General features: G+C 43.6%; 1 protein-coding gene across 2 annotated transcripts in view; it reads left to right on the top strand.

The window, feature by feature from the left end:
* Positions 1-17414, top strand: part of ABCD2 (ATP binding cassette subfamily D member 2) — a 49820-nt gene extending 32406 nt beyond the window's left edge. For both annotated transcript variants that reach the window (XM_055807805.1, XM_005242317.4), the window contains exons 7-10: positions 204-349; positions 9475-9559; positions 10288-10413; positions 12924-17414. In XM_055807805.1, the coding sequence (XP_055663780.1) occupies positions 204-349; positions 9475-9559; positions 10288-10413; positions 12924-13134 (568 nt within the window). In that variant the 3' untranslated portion in view covers positions 13135-17414. The remainder of the gene's footprint in view (positions 1-203; positions 350-9474; positions 9560-10287; positions 10414-12923) is intronic.
* The last annotated feature ends 2200 nt before the right edge of the window (positions 17415-19614 follow it).

The following is a 19614-nucleotide window of genomic DNA, read 5'->3' on the forward strand; positions in this document are numbered from 1 at the left end:
CTACCCTGTAATCAGCTGTTACAGAAACTACCCGATGTCTCTAGGGTAAGTTTAAAAAAAAACAAACAAACATTCACCCACAGATAAATCCAGTTTTAGCAACGTGGTGTTTAAAGCATTATAATCTGCTCCATAGAGCGTCAGCAACATATGCTTGCTTGGAGTCAGCTCCAGATTACTGGTTTCTCTGTATTGGTTCTCAGGCCCTACATGTCTATTGGAACGCTACGTGATCAAGTCATCTACCCAGACTCAGTGGATGACATGCACGAGAAAGGCTACCAAGATCAAGATCTGGAATGTATCTTGCATATGGTTCATCTGTACCACATAGTTCAAAGAGAAGGAGGTAAATCGCATATTTTTGTAATAAGCTTTACAAAATCTGTTCCTCGCGTGTATGTCTTAGCCTGACTGACCTTTGCTTACTGAACTGTCAAAACTGGATCCAGACCTTTTTCTGGTTGTGGGAGCCGCACAACACATGGTTGTTGCTCCTGATGCTAAAGGACGGAGTGCTCCTTTCCCCCCCAGTAAATCAATGCCCAGGCTGAATATCCTTGTTGCCTTGTGATAGCCAGTCTTGTCATGATATTGTGAGATCACTGACCTTCCTTAATTTTCTTAGAAACTGTAACATGTCTTAAAACCTTGTCATGTCACTGACTACAACAACTTGAAAGCATGTGAATGAAAAGAGAGTCAGGTCTGCTTTCACCTTCCTGGCTTGTGGGATCAGCAAGACTATGTGCCATGAGAAGGAGTGTCTGATACCACACCACTAGGGTGAACAAGTTAAAAGTAACCAGATGACACGGGCTGGCAGTAGAGTGTTGCCATCTACCACTTGCAGTTTAAGTTGCCATGTGTTGTCAGCATTGTTTGCCCTAAGAGTAGGGGATGGTTTAAATACGCTGGCATGGTAAGTGTCCAGATGCTGAAGGCTTCTCTTGTGTCTAAGGAACTGAAGCACTGAATGGTTTTTTTCCCCAAGCATAGCAATAATTTTCATCCTTTTGTTCCCACCAGCCACTAATCTCTAGTTTGAATTTCCTCCCCATCATTATGCTCTTATAACACACATAGGACAAATTTGGTAAAGTTTAGAGAGAAGAAGGAGGATCTTCAAACCCCTCTAAGGAGCTGGTGTCACGAGTGCTGGATGTTCCCTGCCTCTCTCTGCCAGCTGTCAGTGCTCCTTTTTGAGAGGTTACTTCGGGTGCATTGACTTGTAACGTGTGTGCTTGGTGTCTGTCAGGTTCATTCTGACAATAGACAGTAGTGCTTCAGCCACTGGGAATCCCAAGGCTAAATTCCTATTCCTGGATGGCAGCCCGTTGCTCTGTTCAAAAGGTAGAAGGTGCATTTTATTTTTGAAATATGCATGGAGACTCATCTGTTCTCTTTTCTGCACATTTTAGTAACCATTTACAGCAGCAATTGTATACCTACAGATACTTTCTCACTTCACAATCCTGTTGATAGACTCTTATCTTTCTGTGGGTCAGGGTTTCTTTGTTAAGAATATAATAATGAATGTCGACCCTCAACAAGTTGCAGTAGAAAATAAGAATCTGCCATCATTCTGAATATATATTATTATTCAGATCTGATACTATGACACGAGGATTGAAAAAGCGGGCAGAGCGCTAAACAATACAGCTGGCTTTCTGGGCTGCAGGCACACGTTGCCGCATCATGTTGAGCTTCTCACCCACCAACACCCCCAAGTCCTTCTCCTCAGGGCTGCTCTCAATCCATTCCCTGCCCAGCCTGTATTTGTGCTTGGGTTTGCACCAACCCACATGCAGGACCTTGCACTTGGCCTTGTTGGACTTCATGAGATTCACGTGGGCCCACTTCTCAAGCCTGTCATGGTCCCCCCTGGATGGCATCCCTTCCCTCCAGCGTGTTATCTGCACCACAAAGCTTGGTGTTGTCAGCAAACTTGCTGAGGGTGTACTCAATCCCACTGTCCATGTCAATGACAAAGGTGTTAAACAGCACCAGTCCCAATAACAACCCCTGAGGAACACCACTTGTCACTGTCTCTCCTTGGACATCAGGCCATTGACTGGCAACTCTTTTGAGGGCGGCTATCCAGCCAATTCCTTATCCACTGAGTAGTCCATCCGTCAAGTCCATGTCTCTCCAGTTTAGAGACAAGGATGTTGTGTGGGACACTGTCAAATGCTTTGTACAAGCCCAGGTAGATTACATCAGTCACTCTTTCCTCATCCACCAATGCTGTAACCCTGTCATAGAAGGCCACCAAATTTCTCAGGCATGATTTGCCTGTAGTGAAGCCACGTTGGGCTGTCACCAATCACCTCCTTATTTCCCATGTGCCTTAGTATAGTTTCCAGGAGGACGTGGTTCTCTGGGCCTGTAGTTCCCCGGGTCTTCCTTATTTCCCTTTATTAAAAGTATGAGTTACGTTTCCCCCTTTCCAGTTCATGGGAACTTTAGTGGCCTGCCACAGCTTCTCCAGTATGATGGATAGTGGCTTAGCCGGTTCATCTGCCAGTTCTCTCAGGACTCAGGAATGCATCTTATCAGATCCCCTGGACTTGTGCACCTTCAGGTTCTTTAGATGGTCTCAGACTTGACCTTCTCCTACAGTGGGCAGTTCTTCATTCTCCCAGTCACTGCCTTTATCTTCCGTGACTTGGTCAGTGTGGCTGGAGCACTTATTGGTGAAGGCCGAGGCGAAAATGTCGTTGAGTACTTCAGCCTTCTCCATGTCCCAGGTAACCAGGTCTCCCGTTTCCTTCTGGAGAGGGCCCGTGTTTTCCCTAGCCTTCCTTTTATCACCAATGTACTTACAGAAGCTTTTGTTGTTGCCCTTGACATCCCTGGCCAGATTTAATTCTGTCAGGGCTTTAGCTTTTCTACCCTGGCTGCTCGGACAGTTTCTCTGTATTTCTCCCAGGTTACCTGTCCTTGCTTCCACTCTCTGTAGGCTTCCTTTTTGTGTTTGAGTTGGTCCAGGACCTCCTTGTTCATCCATGCAGGCCTCCTCGTGTTTTCACCCAGCTTCCTCTTTGTTGGGACACATCACTCCTGAGCTTGGAGGAGGTGATCCTTGAATATTAACCAGCTTTCTTGGGCCCCTCTTCCCTCCAGGCCTCTATCCCATGGTACTCTACCAAGCAGATCCCTGAAGAGGCCAAAGTCTGCTCTCTTCAAGTCCAAGGTAGCGCGACCTTGCTATGCACCCTCCTTGCTGCCCCAAGGATCTTGAACTCCACCATTTCATGGTCACTGCAGCCAAGGCTGCCCTTGAGCTTCACATTTCCCACCAGCCCCTCCTTGTTGGTGAGAACAAGGGCCAGCTTAGCACCTCTCCTCATTGGCTCCTCTATCGTTTGGAGAAGGAAGTTATCATCAACGCATTCGAGGAACCTCCTGGATTACCGATGCCCTGCTTTGTTGTCCCTCCAACAGATATTGGGGTGGTTGAAGGCCCCCATGAAGTCCAGAGCTTGTGAATGTGAGGCAGCTCCTGTCTGTCTATAGAGGGCCTCATCCACTTGGTCTTCCTGGTTGGGTGGCCTGCAGCAGCCCTCCACTATAATGTCACCTCTCCCTGCCCTCTCTTTAATTCTGACCCATCAGCTCTCAGTCGGCTCCTCATCCATCCCCAGGCAGAGCTCCATGCACTCCAGCTGGTCACTGACGTAGAGGGTGACACCCCCTCCTCGTCTCCCCCGCCTGTCCTTCCTAGAGAGCCTGTATACTTCCATCCCAACGCTCCAGTCATAGAATCCCACCACATCTCTGTGATGCCAGTAAGATCATAGCCCTGCAGGTGTGTGCATGTCTCTAACTCCCCGTCTTTGCGCATGACCCTCAGCGGCCAAAACCATATCGCCAGCAGTCTCTGAATGCCCGTCACTGTGGTTTGTAACCCTGCAGCTGGAGCATGTAGCTGATGATGGGGCAGTTACCGTGCTCCACGTACAAGCTGCCACTGGCCGTGTCAGTGTTATGCATTGCCAAACTGAAACCCCAGGTTTGGATAAGTCTCACTCTACTTTCTGTGCCAAAGAAAGTATTTATTGCTGACTCCATTCTTGCTCTTCTGCCTGTCTGACTGCACATGCAAGACACACACAATCTAAAAAAAAGTCTAGAGGACACTGTTAGTGTTCACTGGTGCCCTATTGAAACTCCACTCAGGATGAGGGCACACAGTGCAAAAGGCTGCACAAAAAAAAATGTTAAAAAAAAAACGTGTCTTAGGTACTTAGCGATCTGAAAATAACAGAAATGGTCAAAGCTTGAAAACAAGGGAAGAGATTACCACATTCCAGGAAGTTTTTAGGACCATAATACACTTACTTGTTCCATTTTCTCCTTGGGCTTTGCAGAAGGCAAGTGCCAAGGTAGAAGCAGAGAGGAAATACATGACTTATGATTTGACACGTTACGTGGATTTCATATGCTTACATATTCTTTAGCGCTCCCCTAGTCTGGGATAAAGACTTACATTCTGGTTTTTTGAACCAGCAAGCCAGAGAAATACTTGTTGAAAGTGAACAATTGACATTTTTGTTTATACATAGCTGAATTTTTTTTTTATTTCCAACTTTTACTTTATTCTTTTACTTAAAATCAGATTTTTTAAACTAAAATCATTTCTATTTAAAATGGAAAATTTTCTTTGCAAAATAATGAAAAATTCCATATAAAGCTTGTAGAACAAGGGATTTGCCCTAAACCATCTTTTCGCTTTTTGCAAAGTGGTTAGATAGTTGACAAACTCTGGCATTTTCCAATAGAAAAAAAAGTTTTGCTAAAAAATTCGCAAACAGTTTCTATTTATCTATTATATACAACTTTTGAAAATATACGACGTCTGAAAAAACAATCAATGAAACCACTTTTAGTTATTCATATTCTTATGGATATATGGGGTATGTCCATGCTATTTTGAACTGTTTCCATAAACTGCTGTAAGAATGGAACTGTCTGTCAATCATTAAGTTGTAGAAGGTAATATATTCAATATTTTTTCTGTAGATCCTCTTCTTCTTCAGAGCCTTACCTCTGCCTCTTCCCTTTTCACCTATCCCCTGCAGTATTAAGCCTCTACCAGACAGTGGGCTCCTTGGGCATGTCCCTGTTGTGCTTTAATTGACCACGAATGTCACGCATGTATAATACGATGCTTTGCAGTTTGGTGTTCTGCTCCCTGTGGGCAGTTATGAAAAAGCCAGATGGATCCAGAAGCGTGCAAGTCTGACTCAGTTTATTTGTCCTGGCATAACTTTATTGTCTTTAGCTGAATTGCTTCCACATTGCATCAGTACAAGGGTCACCAGTGTCGAAGCGTAAAGTAGCCAGCAAGAGCCTAACGCTGATCTTGTTGCTGCCGATGGCAGAAATTCCTCTCTTTTTTTAGCAATAAGGTTTGACCCAGTTAGAAGTAAGTAGAATGGTTACAAGAATAAGTAGCCCGGTTTGGCGTTTAGCTTCTGTGTTACCCTCATGAAACTTTTTTCAGTTGGTAGCAACAGAACACACCAAACTCACCAAAATAACAATCCCCCTCCCCACCATCCGCATTCTGGATGGCCCTGAGCCCAAACCCTAGAAGATCCCAGCGCAACTACTGTTCACAGTACCCCCCGCTTGCTGCTAGGGGCAGACTTGCCTTCACACTGAGGTGCACACTGGTATTTTTCTCATCTTCTGGATATTAGAGGAATGCCATTTTGTTACTTACCTTTATATTAGCAATATGGTGCCCCTATCAACAAAGTTGCTAGCTCTACCAGGAGAATAATGTCATACAAAATTAGGGTAGCGAAGAAGGTTGGTGAACCACCAGCCAGCACAGGCGTGTCCAGAAATCATAGGTAACAGCATGGAGATGTGCAGTAGATATATACATAAAGTGGTTCCCTCCTGACCTGCTTTGAAAATCTGTGTGTATTTAGCAAGTGTCAATCGTGGTACAGCCTTAGGCTGCCGATAGCTTGTCACGTGAGAGGAGCCATGAGAACGTGTAGCAGCACGCTGAATGCATGACCAGGCCTGGCAGGTTGGGGATGGTGACATTACTCAACAAGTTCAACCTGTTCATGGTTTCTCAGCACCCCAGATTATGACTATCCCTCATTATTTTGCACATTTGTCATATCTTTGGGTCTTTTCCAGGGAACCTTTGTGGTAGGCCACGTATAAACACACAGATAAGCACATTTCCTCTCTCCAGTATTTTTTCATCTGATCATTTTAGCCCTGGATTTGCTTTTGTTGGTACCAGCAGGAACTCGAGTGCTTTGCTGGCTTTTCTAGTGGCTCTGAAATCCAGAGACACAAATCCCCACAGTGTCATGCTGAACTGGGGCTCACACAGTTGATGGTCTCTTTGTTCATTCCTCAGCTAAGGATTGCCCTTGCATATTCATGCTGCACTGCACCTGGGCTCTCTTCCATTTTGACAGCTGCCTCAGGACATATGCTGTGCAAGAGGCCTTCATGTTCAAAAACTCACCAGGGGTAACCTTTCTTCTGTCCACGTCTGATGAGGTGCATTGGAACGTAGATCTGGAAAAGGATCTTTTAACCGTATCTTTTTATGGCAGCTGAATGCTCGGTCTTGCTTCCAAGTATGACAATTCACAAGGATGAAGGATACACAGTGCTACAGACTCTAGATGCAACCCCTTTTTTGTTGTCAAATTTAGCTTGCTTTTTCCTTCAGAAAATTGGGGGGAAAGGAATTCTGAAAGAAGCCATGCAAGAAAATGAAACGCTGCTGTCATAAGGCTATCACTACTTTCTGCTAACAGCTGTATGTATTTCTACCGCTGTTAGTCTGCCCCAGCACATTAGACATGCTCTTTGTCTTACTGGTTGCAAAAGGCATTTCTGTGACATCCAGTGTTTATCTCATCTACATCATACCATGTGCAATCAAAGTCTACATGTAACAAGAAATTGAGCAAGGAATTTGGACTCTGAGAGCCAGAATGATGTTTGTACCTACGAAGAGATTTGTGCTGCGTCCATGGACATGCCATTTCATTTCTTCATTTGTAAAGTGGATGTAGCTATGCGTGACATGAGCCACTGAGTTGCCTGATATTTTCGGAACACTAACAACCTTCATTGATTTATGCCATGTCAGCAGTAAGAAAAGGGAAACAAGTAGGTGCATAATTGTTAATGCACAGTAGGGAGGCAGTTTATTTTGAGTTACAATGCCTCACTGTTTAGAGGAAATTGTTCTGACATTAGAAAATATTTTTTTTTTAAATAGATAATATTAAAATGCATTCTTCCGTATCTGTTGTTTGAAGCATTCCAAGTGGCAAATAGGAAAGTTCAGGGAGGGAACTAGGCAAGAAGAGACAAGATGCACTTCTAATACTCGGTTGTAATGTAAGTTGAAGTGAGCACAGAGATGACTGCTGTATCCTGGTAAATGGAGGCTAAATCTTACACCTTTAGATGAAATAATAGAATTATTTTGCTGACAAGATGATGCTTCTTCATGAATATCATTCCTTTTTTTGTCTTTTAGTAAGTCTTTATAAGCCAGCTGATCTGGAAGAAACCGTATGAACGCAAGCATTGCTTCCCCAGGCACATGTGCACGCATGCACAGCCACCCACACCCCAGCTCAGATCCAGGTTCCTAAAGCTTGTCTATATGCTCAGCTTAAAAATAACAGAATATAAACAGCAGCCTGAATGTTGTCTTCAGAAGCACAGTTGTTTCTATGGCTTTCATGAAGGACTGTTCCCACCCCTTGCCTCTAGGACCCTTTGCCAAAAAGGACTGCCCCAGGTGGTTTACAGGCTTTTATGGAAGCTGAAGGTGTCAATGGAACCGCACTCCAGCTCTCTGTGTGGTCCCAGCACCTGGACTGGAGCTGCAGCAGCTTCTGTGCGTCTGTTCCCTTTACTACAGTTCATCCGAATGGGGGTCCAGTTAATCATTACACAGCTCTGTCTTTGCTAGGAGCCCGCTGATAGAAAGCACTGTGTGTGCTCCCAAGGGGTGCCCGCTGGGATCCTTAGACAAGAATGGAAGGAAACAATGCAAACCCAATAGGATTACTAGGGGTGATGTATTTATGGTGTGTGCATACCTGGTTTTTAAATCTAACTATATACATGTATATTAAAAAACTGTGACATTGTATTTGACAATTTTACGTAGAGGAAATTCTTAGAATTCAGTCTCCAGCATTATCAATTCCTGTTTTCAGTCACACAACCTCTCACCAGATGCTTCACTGAGGTTTTATTCAGACTTACCAAGCTCTGGTGTGGCACCAAGCATGGAGAGAGCACTCCCCAGCCTCCTACACCTTCACAAGTACCAAGTGCCTTACCTTGGTTCACGTATCAGAAATGACACAGCCCATGCTCCTTGCTTGACCTTCTTTCTAGTCTTTTCTGGGAAATGTTTATCTTCAGTTGGGAAGTGGCAGAAAAGAGTTTTCAGTTTTAGTTACAGTGCTTCTGGGCTGATTTGGAAAAATGTTCTCTCCCTCACTCGACCCTGCTCCAGCTGCCTGTCTCACGAATAGATGATATATTGAGAAAAATGTCTTTTCAGATTTTCTGTACATCCACACTCTTCCCTTTCAAAACTCAACTATTTTGCAACTCTATCCGTCTGGATCGTTTGATTGAAAACTTATTTTCAGTAGGGTAATTTGGTATTTGAATTTTTTTCATTGGTGGGAATGAATCGTGCCAGAGTACTCACAGAAATGCCTGTCTGCCATAAGATTGCATATAAAATGCATCACACTCCCACTGCATGTGTCTGAAAACGATAAAGAAAAAAATCAGTTGTAGACTGTGCAGAATATTAAATAAGGATACCCAGTGTTATAACAGTTGTGGGTCGTCTCTAAATGCAAGGTAGCAGGAAGCTTGTATGGAAAATCCTCCTGTCTGCAGTTTTGTATGTTAGCTGCTTGTCTGTACGCATAGAATGCATCCTTGTGTCTGCATCTGTGTTTCTGTTCAGTTTGCTGACAGTTACTCTTTGCCTACAGTAGGGAGTGGAGTCTGGTACTGTTCTTTATGTTTTTTACACTTTATTTCTTTGAATTTGTTTTTAAATTTCCACTCATACCTTTCAAGGAGGAATAGAAAATTGTTCTATAAAACAAACATGACAGAATGAAATGGTTAGTTACAGGTAGGTGTCTTTTCAAAGAGATGGTAAGTAAAGTTATTGACAATATCTACATGACCAAGAAAGTTAAATTCCATTTTCAAAATTGACATGATATTTGGGACATTTCTGCAATTGAATGCCAGTGGAAAGGCACTGAGGTATTTCAGAAGATGTGATCCAGAACCCTGAGCTGTGTCTTCTGCAATGGAAATGTCCTTTATGATTTTGCTTGCAAATTGCAGAGATGTTGCAAGTGAAGCTGCATTTCCTTCATAAACTTACATTGCCGTGACGCATTTTGTTTGCCTTTTTTTTAAAAGGCTGGGATGCCATCATGGATTGGAAAGATGTCTTATCAGGAGGAGAAAAACAAAGGATGGGCATGGCTCGGATGTTTTACCATAAGTAAGCATTTTGATTTGTTCTTTAAGTAGCATCTGAAAATGAGGAAGAGTTTTGCAGTTTTCCCGTTATCACTTGAGCGGTAGTAGACTATAATCTCCATGCAATACTCAGTACTGCTAGATGGCTGCATAGGAGCACAGGCCTTGTCATTATTTCATACAAGCTCTAGTTTGGGGAATGCTTCTTACTTAAGCTTTGCTTTTGGCAACATAGCATTACATTTTCCAGATGTTCCTTTCTTTAACGTCTCAGGCATAAATGTCTTCCCTGCATCTGTCCTCCAAATATTGCAGAAGTCTGATGGACCGTTGCAGAGGTTATGGCAGTTTGAAATCCAAGCTACAAAACCTTTTGGTTTGGGAGACTGCAAGCATGCAAAGGCAGCCCAGTCCATACATAGCAGTGGATAGAAAGTTTCCGAGTTGGCTGTAGCTGCTGCGTGATGTGATGACAGGACAGAATAATACTAGGTCAAACTAGAACACAAAAGTTAGATCACTGTGTACTCAGATGGACTAGGAAATAAACCCCATTTTTCCTGGAAGCTGGCTCTGCACCTGAATAATGCATGGGAACTATGTTGTTGCTGGCCAGCTTTCAGCTGTAGATGAGAGACAGCTGTCTGGCAAAAATAGATCTCTCCTTTCTGTTGTTCTTTCGCTTAAATATTGTACGTGGGAATACTGTCCAAAATATAGAAGAGTAATTTCCTTATCTACTTTTGAAAGGCCGAAATATGCATTGCTGGACGAATGCACGAGTGCTGTAAGCATTGACGTTGAAGGAAAAATATTCCAAGCTGCAAAAGCTGCTGGGATATCCCTGCTTTCTATAACACACAGACCTTCTCTTTGGTAAGTATGTTTAGGGATTTATCATGGTCCTCGCTTTTAGCTTTCTGACAGGGTGGATTGGTCTATAATGTTTGTACTAGGCCAGTTGTTTAATCAGTATCTACTGCATTTTCTAAGATAACTTGTCTACAATAATAGACATGTATTTATTCCTCCTTCTTATTTTTTTAAATGCATTTCAGTTATTAACTATTAATAGCAACATGCAGGGATCTAAGAGGCAATAAATTAGTCCACCACTCCACAGCCACAACAGATATCACCAGACTCTAGAAGTTTACCAGTGCAGGAAGATGGTGGGAAACGTGGCAAGTGGTTAAACTACTCTTTGTTCTTCCATAGAAATAATACATCTGGTGTTTTAACTTCAGTTGTGTCCTCTACCTGCAGGGTTTGTGAGCTTTCAAAATTCGATTGTCTATTAAAAAGGGAAATATTGGAATTCTGAGAAGCATCATTCTTATGAGGGAGTACCAAGTGTGGAAGAGTCCCTCAAGGGAAACAAATGTAGTTACTTGATCCAGAAAACAGCCAAATACTTTAAAGGGCAAAATGAGATCAACGAGGTGTAAGCTAACATCAGCAGACACTATTCATTCTGTACTCCTTGATCTCTGCTCTCAGTTTGTTTGGTTTGTTTTTTTTTTAAATTGTTGACAAAAATCCATTACCAGTCTGTTGCCTCAAAGGAAAGAAATTATATCAGTGTCTGCTTCTCTGAAAAAGAATGGTTTCCCCAGCATTTCTCCTTCCTCTGTGTAGTCAGTGAGGGTGGAAATAGCTTTTGCTGGATCAGGACCTAAATGTTAAGAAAAAATGGTTCACAGACATTTGGTTTTAAAATAATTTAAATTACGCTTAAAAAGAAAAATAATATTTAATTATTTTTTTTTAAAGTTTGGCATTAGTTTAAAACCACTGTTCAAGAGGTTTTTGAGAGCATCTCGGCTATAAATAATAATGATGCAGGGGGAAGTTATGCAAAAGCACTTGTGAGAAAGGTCTTTTGAGTTCAGTTTCCTACCAGCATTTCTTATTTCTTACTACTAGTGCTATTCAAGAAGGTTAGGGATTGTTCTTGTAACCTCCACAGTATTATTGGAATTACCAGAAATCTGGTGATTTGTGGGGTTCTAGAGAAGTAAAAAGAAGTGCTCAGTATTTAGAAATAAGCACCAAATGCCTTTAGCATAGGTATGCTTGCACAGGGACTGCACTGCATAGAGGAAAAATGGGTTCACAGGCTGTTTTCTCCTCCTCAAGATTATACCAGAAAATATTTGCCCTTTTAATCAAAAATTAGCTAATTTCTTAGACTGCAAGCATTGGACATCTCAATCAGCTACCTTAGCTTCCTGATTTTTTTTTTTTTGTTTTGGTGGGGGAAAATGGATAGGTTAAACATTTGGTGTCACAAAGAATAGTATGCAAGAACTGGTCAATGTAAGCCTGGAGTTGAATCTATTTGGAGTCCCATGTCATATGCTATTGAATTTATTAAACTGTCACTTTCCCTGGATGGGATTTATATTCACTGTTTTATGATGTATCTCATCTTCTATAATTGATAGTGATAAATTACACAGTCATACCAGCAGCTCTGAGGGAACTCTCTGCTCTTCCTCTTGTACCTCCTGATAAATGTCTTGTCAGGTCTTGACAAACTCCGCATGTACACCTTTGAATATTTTCGGTGCACACACCCTGATACTCACTGAAAGATCTGTGACTCCTTTACAGACTTTTTTATTTTAGTCCCTTGCAAACTGAACCATATTTTAGGACTGGAGGTTTCTTTAGCCAACCTTACAAGATGCAGGGGAACAAACTGAGGTGTAATTTGAACAAACTAGAGTTTTATCAACGGTATCAGATGCACCGTGCCTGCCTGAATGTATTTTCTGCTGAGGGGGTAAAATGTCTGTCAGAAAGCGAGGTAAATAAAATAAACTGGGACTAGCATGCCTGAGTGAGAAGGGAGCCTTGTCTGCCGCTGCTGTTCAAGCTCCTGTAGAAAAAGGAGCCTGGTGGAGTTGCAGTGAAGGCAACTGTAGCCGCAGACAACGTTTCTAAGAGGGAGGCTGCCACCTTGACCAAGGACAGGAGATGATGAGGAAAACCTCCACAGCCCTGCTGCCCACTCCTGCCAACGTCACTGCAGGTGAGGACCTCGGCGAGCCCAGCTGTGCGGGGCACCTGAGGCAGTGACCACCCCAGCTAGGGAGCCCACAGCAGTGCTGATAGCTTAGAGCTGGCACCTCACTGCTGAATTTCACTAGATGGCCTAGGGAGGTCCTGGTGACAGGCTTTGAAATACCCAAATCCCTTACAAAAGAGTGTCCTGGGATTATGAGTGACTGAAAAAAAGATCTTACCCAGTGATCCAAAACTGGGCAACCGGCAACTTCTTGAGAGACAGCATTGAAAAGAGACACAGGCACCCAAATTTGCATGCAAAAATTAACCATCTGTTCCCTGAGCCGTTATTAATATTTTAATTTCTACTGCAGGAAGTACCACACTCACTTGCTGCAGTTTGACGGACAAGGAGGCTGGCGTTTCGAGCAGTTGGACACCGCTATCCGTTTATCACTGAGTGAGGAAAAACAGAGACTGGAATCCCAACTTGCAGGAATTCCTAAAATGCAGCAGAGACTGAATGAACTGTGTAAAATCTTGGGAGAAGACTCAGTGCTTAAAACAATGGACAAAGAGGAATAAATAATTTATGGTTTATGTTTTTAAAAGTATTTTTTTAGTTAAAAGCATTACAAATTCAGCCATTATCCTTTGCATGCATTGTGATAGAGGCTTAGAGCATAGAGAAACACAGCCAGGAGAAAATAATGCTCTGAATGGTATGTAAGACTTTAGTGTTTTAGTATTAAGGAAGAAAGTGGTTGAACTGTGAAAAGAAAACAAGCAAGTGCACAGAGTATAAGATTAGTCATTGCAGCTTATGTTAATTCCTAGTGAAAGCCCGATTCACTGCAAAAAACTACCTGTACACTTAGGTTTTGTAGGTGAATTTTTGCCTGAGACTTGGCCTGGAGAATGTGCTTTTGTACCAGGTCACTGTGTGCGTATGATATGCCTGCTAGGCAGAGCAAACCTGGCATGAAACTCAGGCATGGAGCACAGCAGAGGCAGCATCTGGGTGAGTAACAGATGCATGCAAAAATCTCATTTGGGTGTAAGAAAGTTTCTCTGAGCCCACATAAAACCGAAGTTCTGTTCTACTGCTGAATTGCATACACACCTCCACCTGCATTTCCTTAGGAGATAACGTAATAGGCTGAACAGAAGACAACTATCTGAGCAACCTGCTGCCCACGTGACAGAGAAGCTGGGGTAGAGCTAAATATGTAATATACTTGTGCTGTACTTTACGCTATTCTGCATAGCTTCAAAGCCTCTTTGCCCTTCATGATACATCAGTTTCTTTGGGGGATTATTTGTGTTCCCTGTTCAGTAACCTCTGGTGGAGGGATGGAACTCTGGGCCTTGCATCAAGTGACTTTAGTTTTCGCTTGACTAAGTCATTCATCTGCTCCATGGGTCTGATCCATCTGGAGTCCATCTCTGACCCAGTTCCTCCGCTGGTAAAATCACGATATAGACACTTGTTTGTTCCACGAGACGCTTCGTGACAGGAAGGACTGCAGGAGAGGAAACTGTCAGTTTCTAACAATACACTGAATTCTCAGGCATGGCTGTCCTGCCAATTAAAATGCTCAGCACTTATAAAGGTCTGTGAAAAGCCAGAGCATTTTGTAACCACTAATTAATATGCCTGCCATATTTTGGTAGAGTGGCTGAACACTGCCCTCCCCGGGAGCGAAGGCACCAGTTAACAGCTTTACTCTCAGACGCACTCGCTGTCCCATCTGCTTTTCAGTTCAGCAGGAGCCCGGTCCCCCATCAGTCAGAAGGTGCTTTGAACAGAAGCCGCCAAGACAGTGCTGGCTTGAGTGCCTTGCTGGAGCCAGCACCGGTGAATTAGAAGTAAGGAGGTGAATGGATTTAAGAGCTCTTATCTGCTCTCTCTGACTGCAAGTGCACAGCAAATGGGTGGCTCGGGAGTGAAGATCAGGAGGTGCAGGAGGCTTTGCAGATGGATAAATGAGCCTTGGCTGAGATGTAGCAATCCCGAAGTTTGTTGGTTCTTTTTTTTCTAGAAGTGTGATTCCTTAGAGGATATCTTTCTGGTGTGCTCGGTCTAAGAAAGGCAATGCATGAGCTGTTAAGAACTGTTAAGAAAGGAGAAATATTTTGGTGGTATTTGATGAGCTGGGAATGTTTGATCACTCTGAATTTAATATAAATTGTTTACTTTTTCTGATCACTTCAAGAACAAGGGGAAGGTAAATTAACCCAGTCTGCAAAATCCCAGTCCAATGTAGCATTAGCCCATCTTCCTTCTCACTGTGTGCTTGTCTCGCTGCTTGGTATGACACTGGCACTGAAAAATGGAATAAGCCTGCTCCCTGTCCTGCTTCTCCAGAGTCTGTGGCTTGTATGTAACCCTGGTACTTCTCCTGGTGACAACAGCTTGTTCTTCTCATTAGTTTTCTCTGTAGAGTCCCCTGGGACATCTCACTGACACAGAAAGGAATGCTCTTGGGAGCGTTTGAAAGGGATGAGAAATTAAGGTTCAAGATAATCGGATGTTGTACTGTAAAGTGCAGACTGGAGGTCACTGCTGTGGTGAATGGCATGTGCATGCATTTTAATTTGCAAGTGTCTCTGCTTGTCCCTCTCCCTGAAGGCTAGCTTTCCTCCTTCTCATCTTCAAAGACAAATTCAGAACTGCTAAGGAAAAAAAGAAGTCAGCCAAGAATCTGTTCTCGGTGCGCATAAATGAGATGACTGATGATTTTAAAGGCTTACACATTTCTGAGTTATGTTTCTCTAAGATGGTGATGAATCAGGCACACACGATGTGCATGGCCTTGTCCCAGCTGCAGTGTGTCCTTCTGCTAGCGCGAAGCAGCTGCAAAGCCGCCCTTCCACAAGCCTCTCCCAAGGCAGAAGCCGAGGTGGAAGAAGGGGCATTAGTGTTCCCCACCCCTCCATTACGCGCTTTACGATGTGGCTGCGAGCTAAACCAGGGTTCTCCAGCCCCTGAATAAGGAGGACACCGAAAAGTGCTGACCGATTGGCCCAATTCAGCACAATTCCAGGTGTGGTCCTGCACACTCCCAGCCTCCCACCAAAGCTCTGCCATGGTGCTTGACTTGTTGGGAGCCACTATGGGCAAGCGCAGCATCTGAAATCTGCTGTACCGCCTTGCAGAGATCAAAGCTGACTATCCCTCATGGCACAACAGAAACACATCTTCAGGTGAAGCCATGTTTAGTAGAAGAAAGTTTTTTTGCTGGTTTTTTTTTTTAAATGAGATTATGCACAAAACATGGAGAAGATATTTACGTTACTGATGAAATTTTAATGAAAACTGAAATTGCACCAGGATCAATGTAATAGTATTTTCCTTGAAGTTTGATTTATACTTGTTGGATCCAGTAAGAGATTTAACCATTCCCATTCAGTAATATCGTGTAAAATATCCTAGCATCTCACTCAGCTATTTACATTCTTGTAGGCACGACCAGAACATCAGAGGCTGGTATGAGTAGAAACCCTTGTCTAAACAGGAATGTTCTGAGTAATACTGAGCCAGTTTTAGAAGTATTTACTGTACCAGTGGCTTATTATTTTTAAAGTTAGTCTTGCAGCTGGAGGAGAAGCTGTCCTGGAGATTCTGTCTGCAAACTTTCTGAGTTGTTCCAAGGGCTAATTGAGACGGGAGCCTCTGGTTCTGTTTGTGGAGAGTTTTACCTCTGATGTAATGCAGGGCATAAGCCAGCTCACTCTGTGCTGCTTTGGACCCAGCTGGGGAAGTGCGAGCAGAAGTGCGTGCTCCCTGCTCAGGGAATAGCTCAGGGAGACGCTGCTGCGGAGCCGAAGTGTGCAGAGCACTTGGTCCCTGCAGTGCGAGAGGGTCAGAGCAGGGCGGGATGCCTTGCTGGAATCCTTTTTCGTGGTGTAATGAGAGCTGCTCGTCCATGTTCCTTCCCTTTCTGGTGTTCAGGAGCTATCACTCCCCAGGAGGCTGAGGAAGCTACTTTTTCGCCTTCCGTCTGCCTGACATACCTAGCTGGAGCTAGCCAGGTCCAGCTTGTTGTGTCGCGGCATCTATACATCCAGGGCTGTATAGATGCGACGTGCTCAGTGCACCTAGCCTCCTGTGAGCGCCCACTCATCCTCCCAGGACTCAGGGCAAACTGGACTTGCCTGGGTCTGCATCTTAGAGGAGTACATGTGCTGAGCAAAATTCATACCAGTCTCAGGCACGGAGTAACCGTACGGTAGAAATGTGAAATATCGGCATCAGTTCATTCAGATAATGCTGGGATGTTTTGCAAGAATCTTCAGAATGGGAGGTCACATGTGCATGGGATTTCAGTATTTTAACCTAGGAGGAGTTTGTTTTTCACTTAGTTTTGGGACCAGACTCATTCCTGTTTTGGGACCAGACTCATTCCTGTTTTAGACTTGGAAGACCCCTTCTTCCGCAGGGGTAGAAAACCCCACACATCTTTTAGAGGAGTTTTTTGAAACCAGTGAGATTTGTATTTGAGTGAGGAATGAAGGACTGGGTATTCAATGGGATATATTAGGGAAAATCGCAATAAAAATTCTATCCTAAAGCAAATGAACACATCTACAGTCCCTTCAATATATCTATATGATGATAATGCATGTCAAAGTCAAGTTTACGAGCCTGTGATCAGAAATTTCAATCGTATATAGAATGAAATCCCCCTACTCAGCTGTTCATGGAACTTAAAGAGAACTGAACTGCTAATCAAATGTGTCTTTGTTTTGTTTATGTTTGATATTAATGCCTTTTAAGAGCAGACAATTTATAAAGCAATAAATTATGCTTTACAGTTGTAATTTATTCCAACCTCAAATAAAACACATGGCATTTACTTTGAGATTACAATGTTCCTTATGAATCGTTCACAAAGCAGTCCGGACCTGCCTGTGTGTGCTCTGGGAGCCCCTTCCCGTCCCTCGTTTCTGTGATGGGGTAGAAAAGCTTGGGGAGGATGTTTGCGTGTTTGCAAGTTAAAACAAGAGTTTCATTCCTAGATCAGGCTGGCATCAAAGGCTGCTGTGAGGTTTGTCATGTCTCATGCCCATCCACTTCAGCGTGGACCTGACTCGTGACGGGAAGGTGACAAGGAGCTGCCACCACTTGCTGGGGAGTTCTGCAGGGAGGCTGGGCACCGAGCAGTGTGCCAGAGGACAGTATCAGTAGTGAAGCATCAGGTGGCCTCAGCAGCATCGCTCCCAAAGGCTGTTGTTATGGTCTTTGTAAGTTAAAGTTATGCATGAGGCATCGATGTCACAAATATTACAAGCAAGTGCCCATGTTGGCCTAGAAACGGAGAGGTTTGATTTCTTGGGGATGAAGATAAAAAAGACAGTTTCTTTAGCCCTTCAGACTACCAGGAGTATGAGGACATCGGTTAACTCCTTGTGTCTAGCCCCTTCCCAGCTGTGGCAGGGGACGATGAGGTACTGTGCGGTGGTACAGGACCTGGATTGTGCAGCTGGGGAGCCCATGGCGATGGTGGTCACTTCCTTACAGGAAGGCTTGTCCCCCACGCCTCCCTTCCAGCTACTGCACCCGCTCAGAGGGAGAACACTGACAGAGAGCAAAGTCCAGGACATGAGCCACGAGAAATGCATTTTTGGGGATCTCTGGGGGGCTGTGCATCAGCCCAGGAGGAGACAGGCTATACTGTAGCAGGGGAGGTGAGCTGAAAGCTGCAAAGGTTGCACTTGAGTTTCACTTTTTTTTTTTTTTTTCCAAGATGTGCTTTGGTGTCTCTCTTTGGAGAGCATTCCTGCTTTTTGGTTAGGCCACCAGCATGTGTTCACTGAAGTACTGGAGCCCTGAGCCTCTGTCCAAGGGTTAAGTATTCCCAGAAGAGATTGGACAGCAAGGCTTGTATCACAGAGGCAAAAAGGACTTAGGAAATATGCAGAGCAGAGGTGTTCAAAGACTTCTCACAGGTGAAGTTTTCAAGTAAGTGGGGAATATCTGGAAGAACACCTTGTGCTGTCTCTCTGTGGCCTTATTTCTGATTATGGCTCATTCTGCAACACCTGCTTTGTATTTTTTAAATAAATGTCTTTAACCTCATGTGAAGGAGACTATCTGTGAGATGGTAACAGTGACATATTAAAAATACTACTCCCACCAATCCAGAACAATCTTTTTTTAAACAGATAATTAAAAAAGGGAGGAAGAGATATTGTGGTGGTGGCTGATGCAGGGCTGAGGAGCCAGCTGGGTCCTGGGGCTGAGCCCCCAGTGAGAAACCAGACTGGCATGAGGTCTGGGAAAAAACAGTCCAAGGGCCCATGGGAAAAGCCAGAGGTTGGAAAAAGGCAATAATGAAACCTGTCTTGGACATAAAATGGTTGTGTAATAGCACATTACTCTTCTTCTCTTGTCATCAAACACATAAAGGCAAGCTGACCCTGACACAGTGTTTAGATAATAACACAGCAAGAGAAAGAAAAATGTTCATTTATTGATCAATTTTAGCAGGAAAATTGTCATAAAAGTTATTTAGGTTGAAATATCTTTGAAAGAGAGTTTATAGTTGTGGTGGTTTAGAGCTGCATTTTAAATAGATCAGATTCATAATGCTTTTCATGAAGATTAGGGTCTTTGGAAAGCAGAAATTATTCTCACCATAAACGGCAAGCAAGCTATTGAAGCAAACCCAACGTATTTCATATTTAAAGCAACCAAAAAAATTGCACTCAGTAATTCTAATATTCTTGTCCTCTGTATCTCACTTAAAATGTTCTTCTCCTCAATTACAGCTATGCTGTGCTATAAATACATGAAGTTTATGAGAGACTTTATCAGTTGGTGTTTCCTGTGCTGGTGTGTTTGGAGATCTCTATCTTTTTTATACAGGTTGCACTAAGTCTTCCTTCCCACCCTTTGGCCCGTTTTCTGTCCCCGCCGGGATGGGTGCAGTGCTGAGACATCTGGGTGCTGGTGCCTTCCTCCCTGGGAAATGCACCGCCCAAACACGCGTGTGAGCAGAAGTCCCTGAGCATCCCGTAGCCAGACCTTGCAGGTGCTTCCCAGCAAGACAAACCGCATCC

This window comes from Falco peregrinus, chromosome 6, assembly GCF_023634155.1.
Source record: "Falco peregrinus isolate bFalPer1 chromosome 6, bFalPer1.pri, whole genome shotgun sequence".
In the NCBI taxonomy this organism is placed as follows: Eukaryota; Metazoa; Chordata; class Aves; order Falconiformes; family Falconidae; genus Falco; species Falco peregrinus.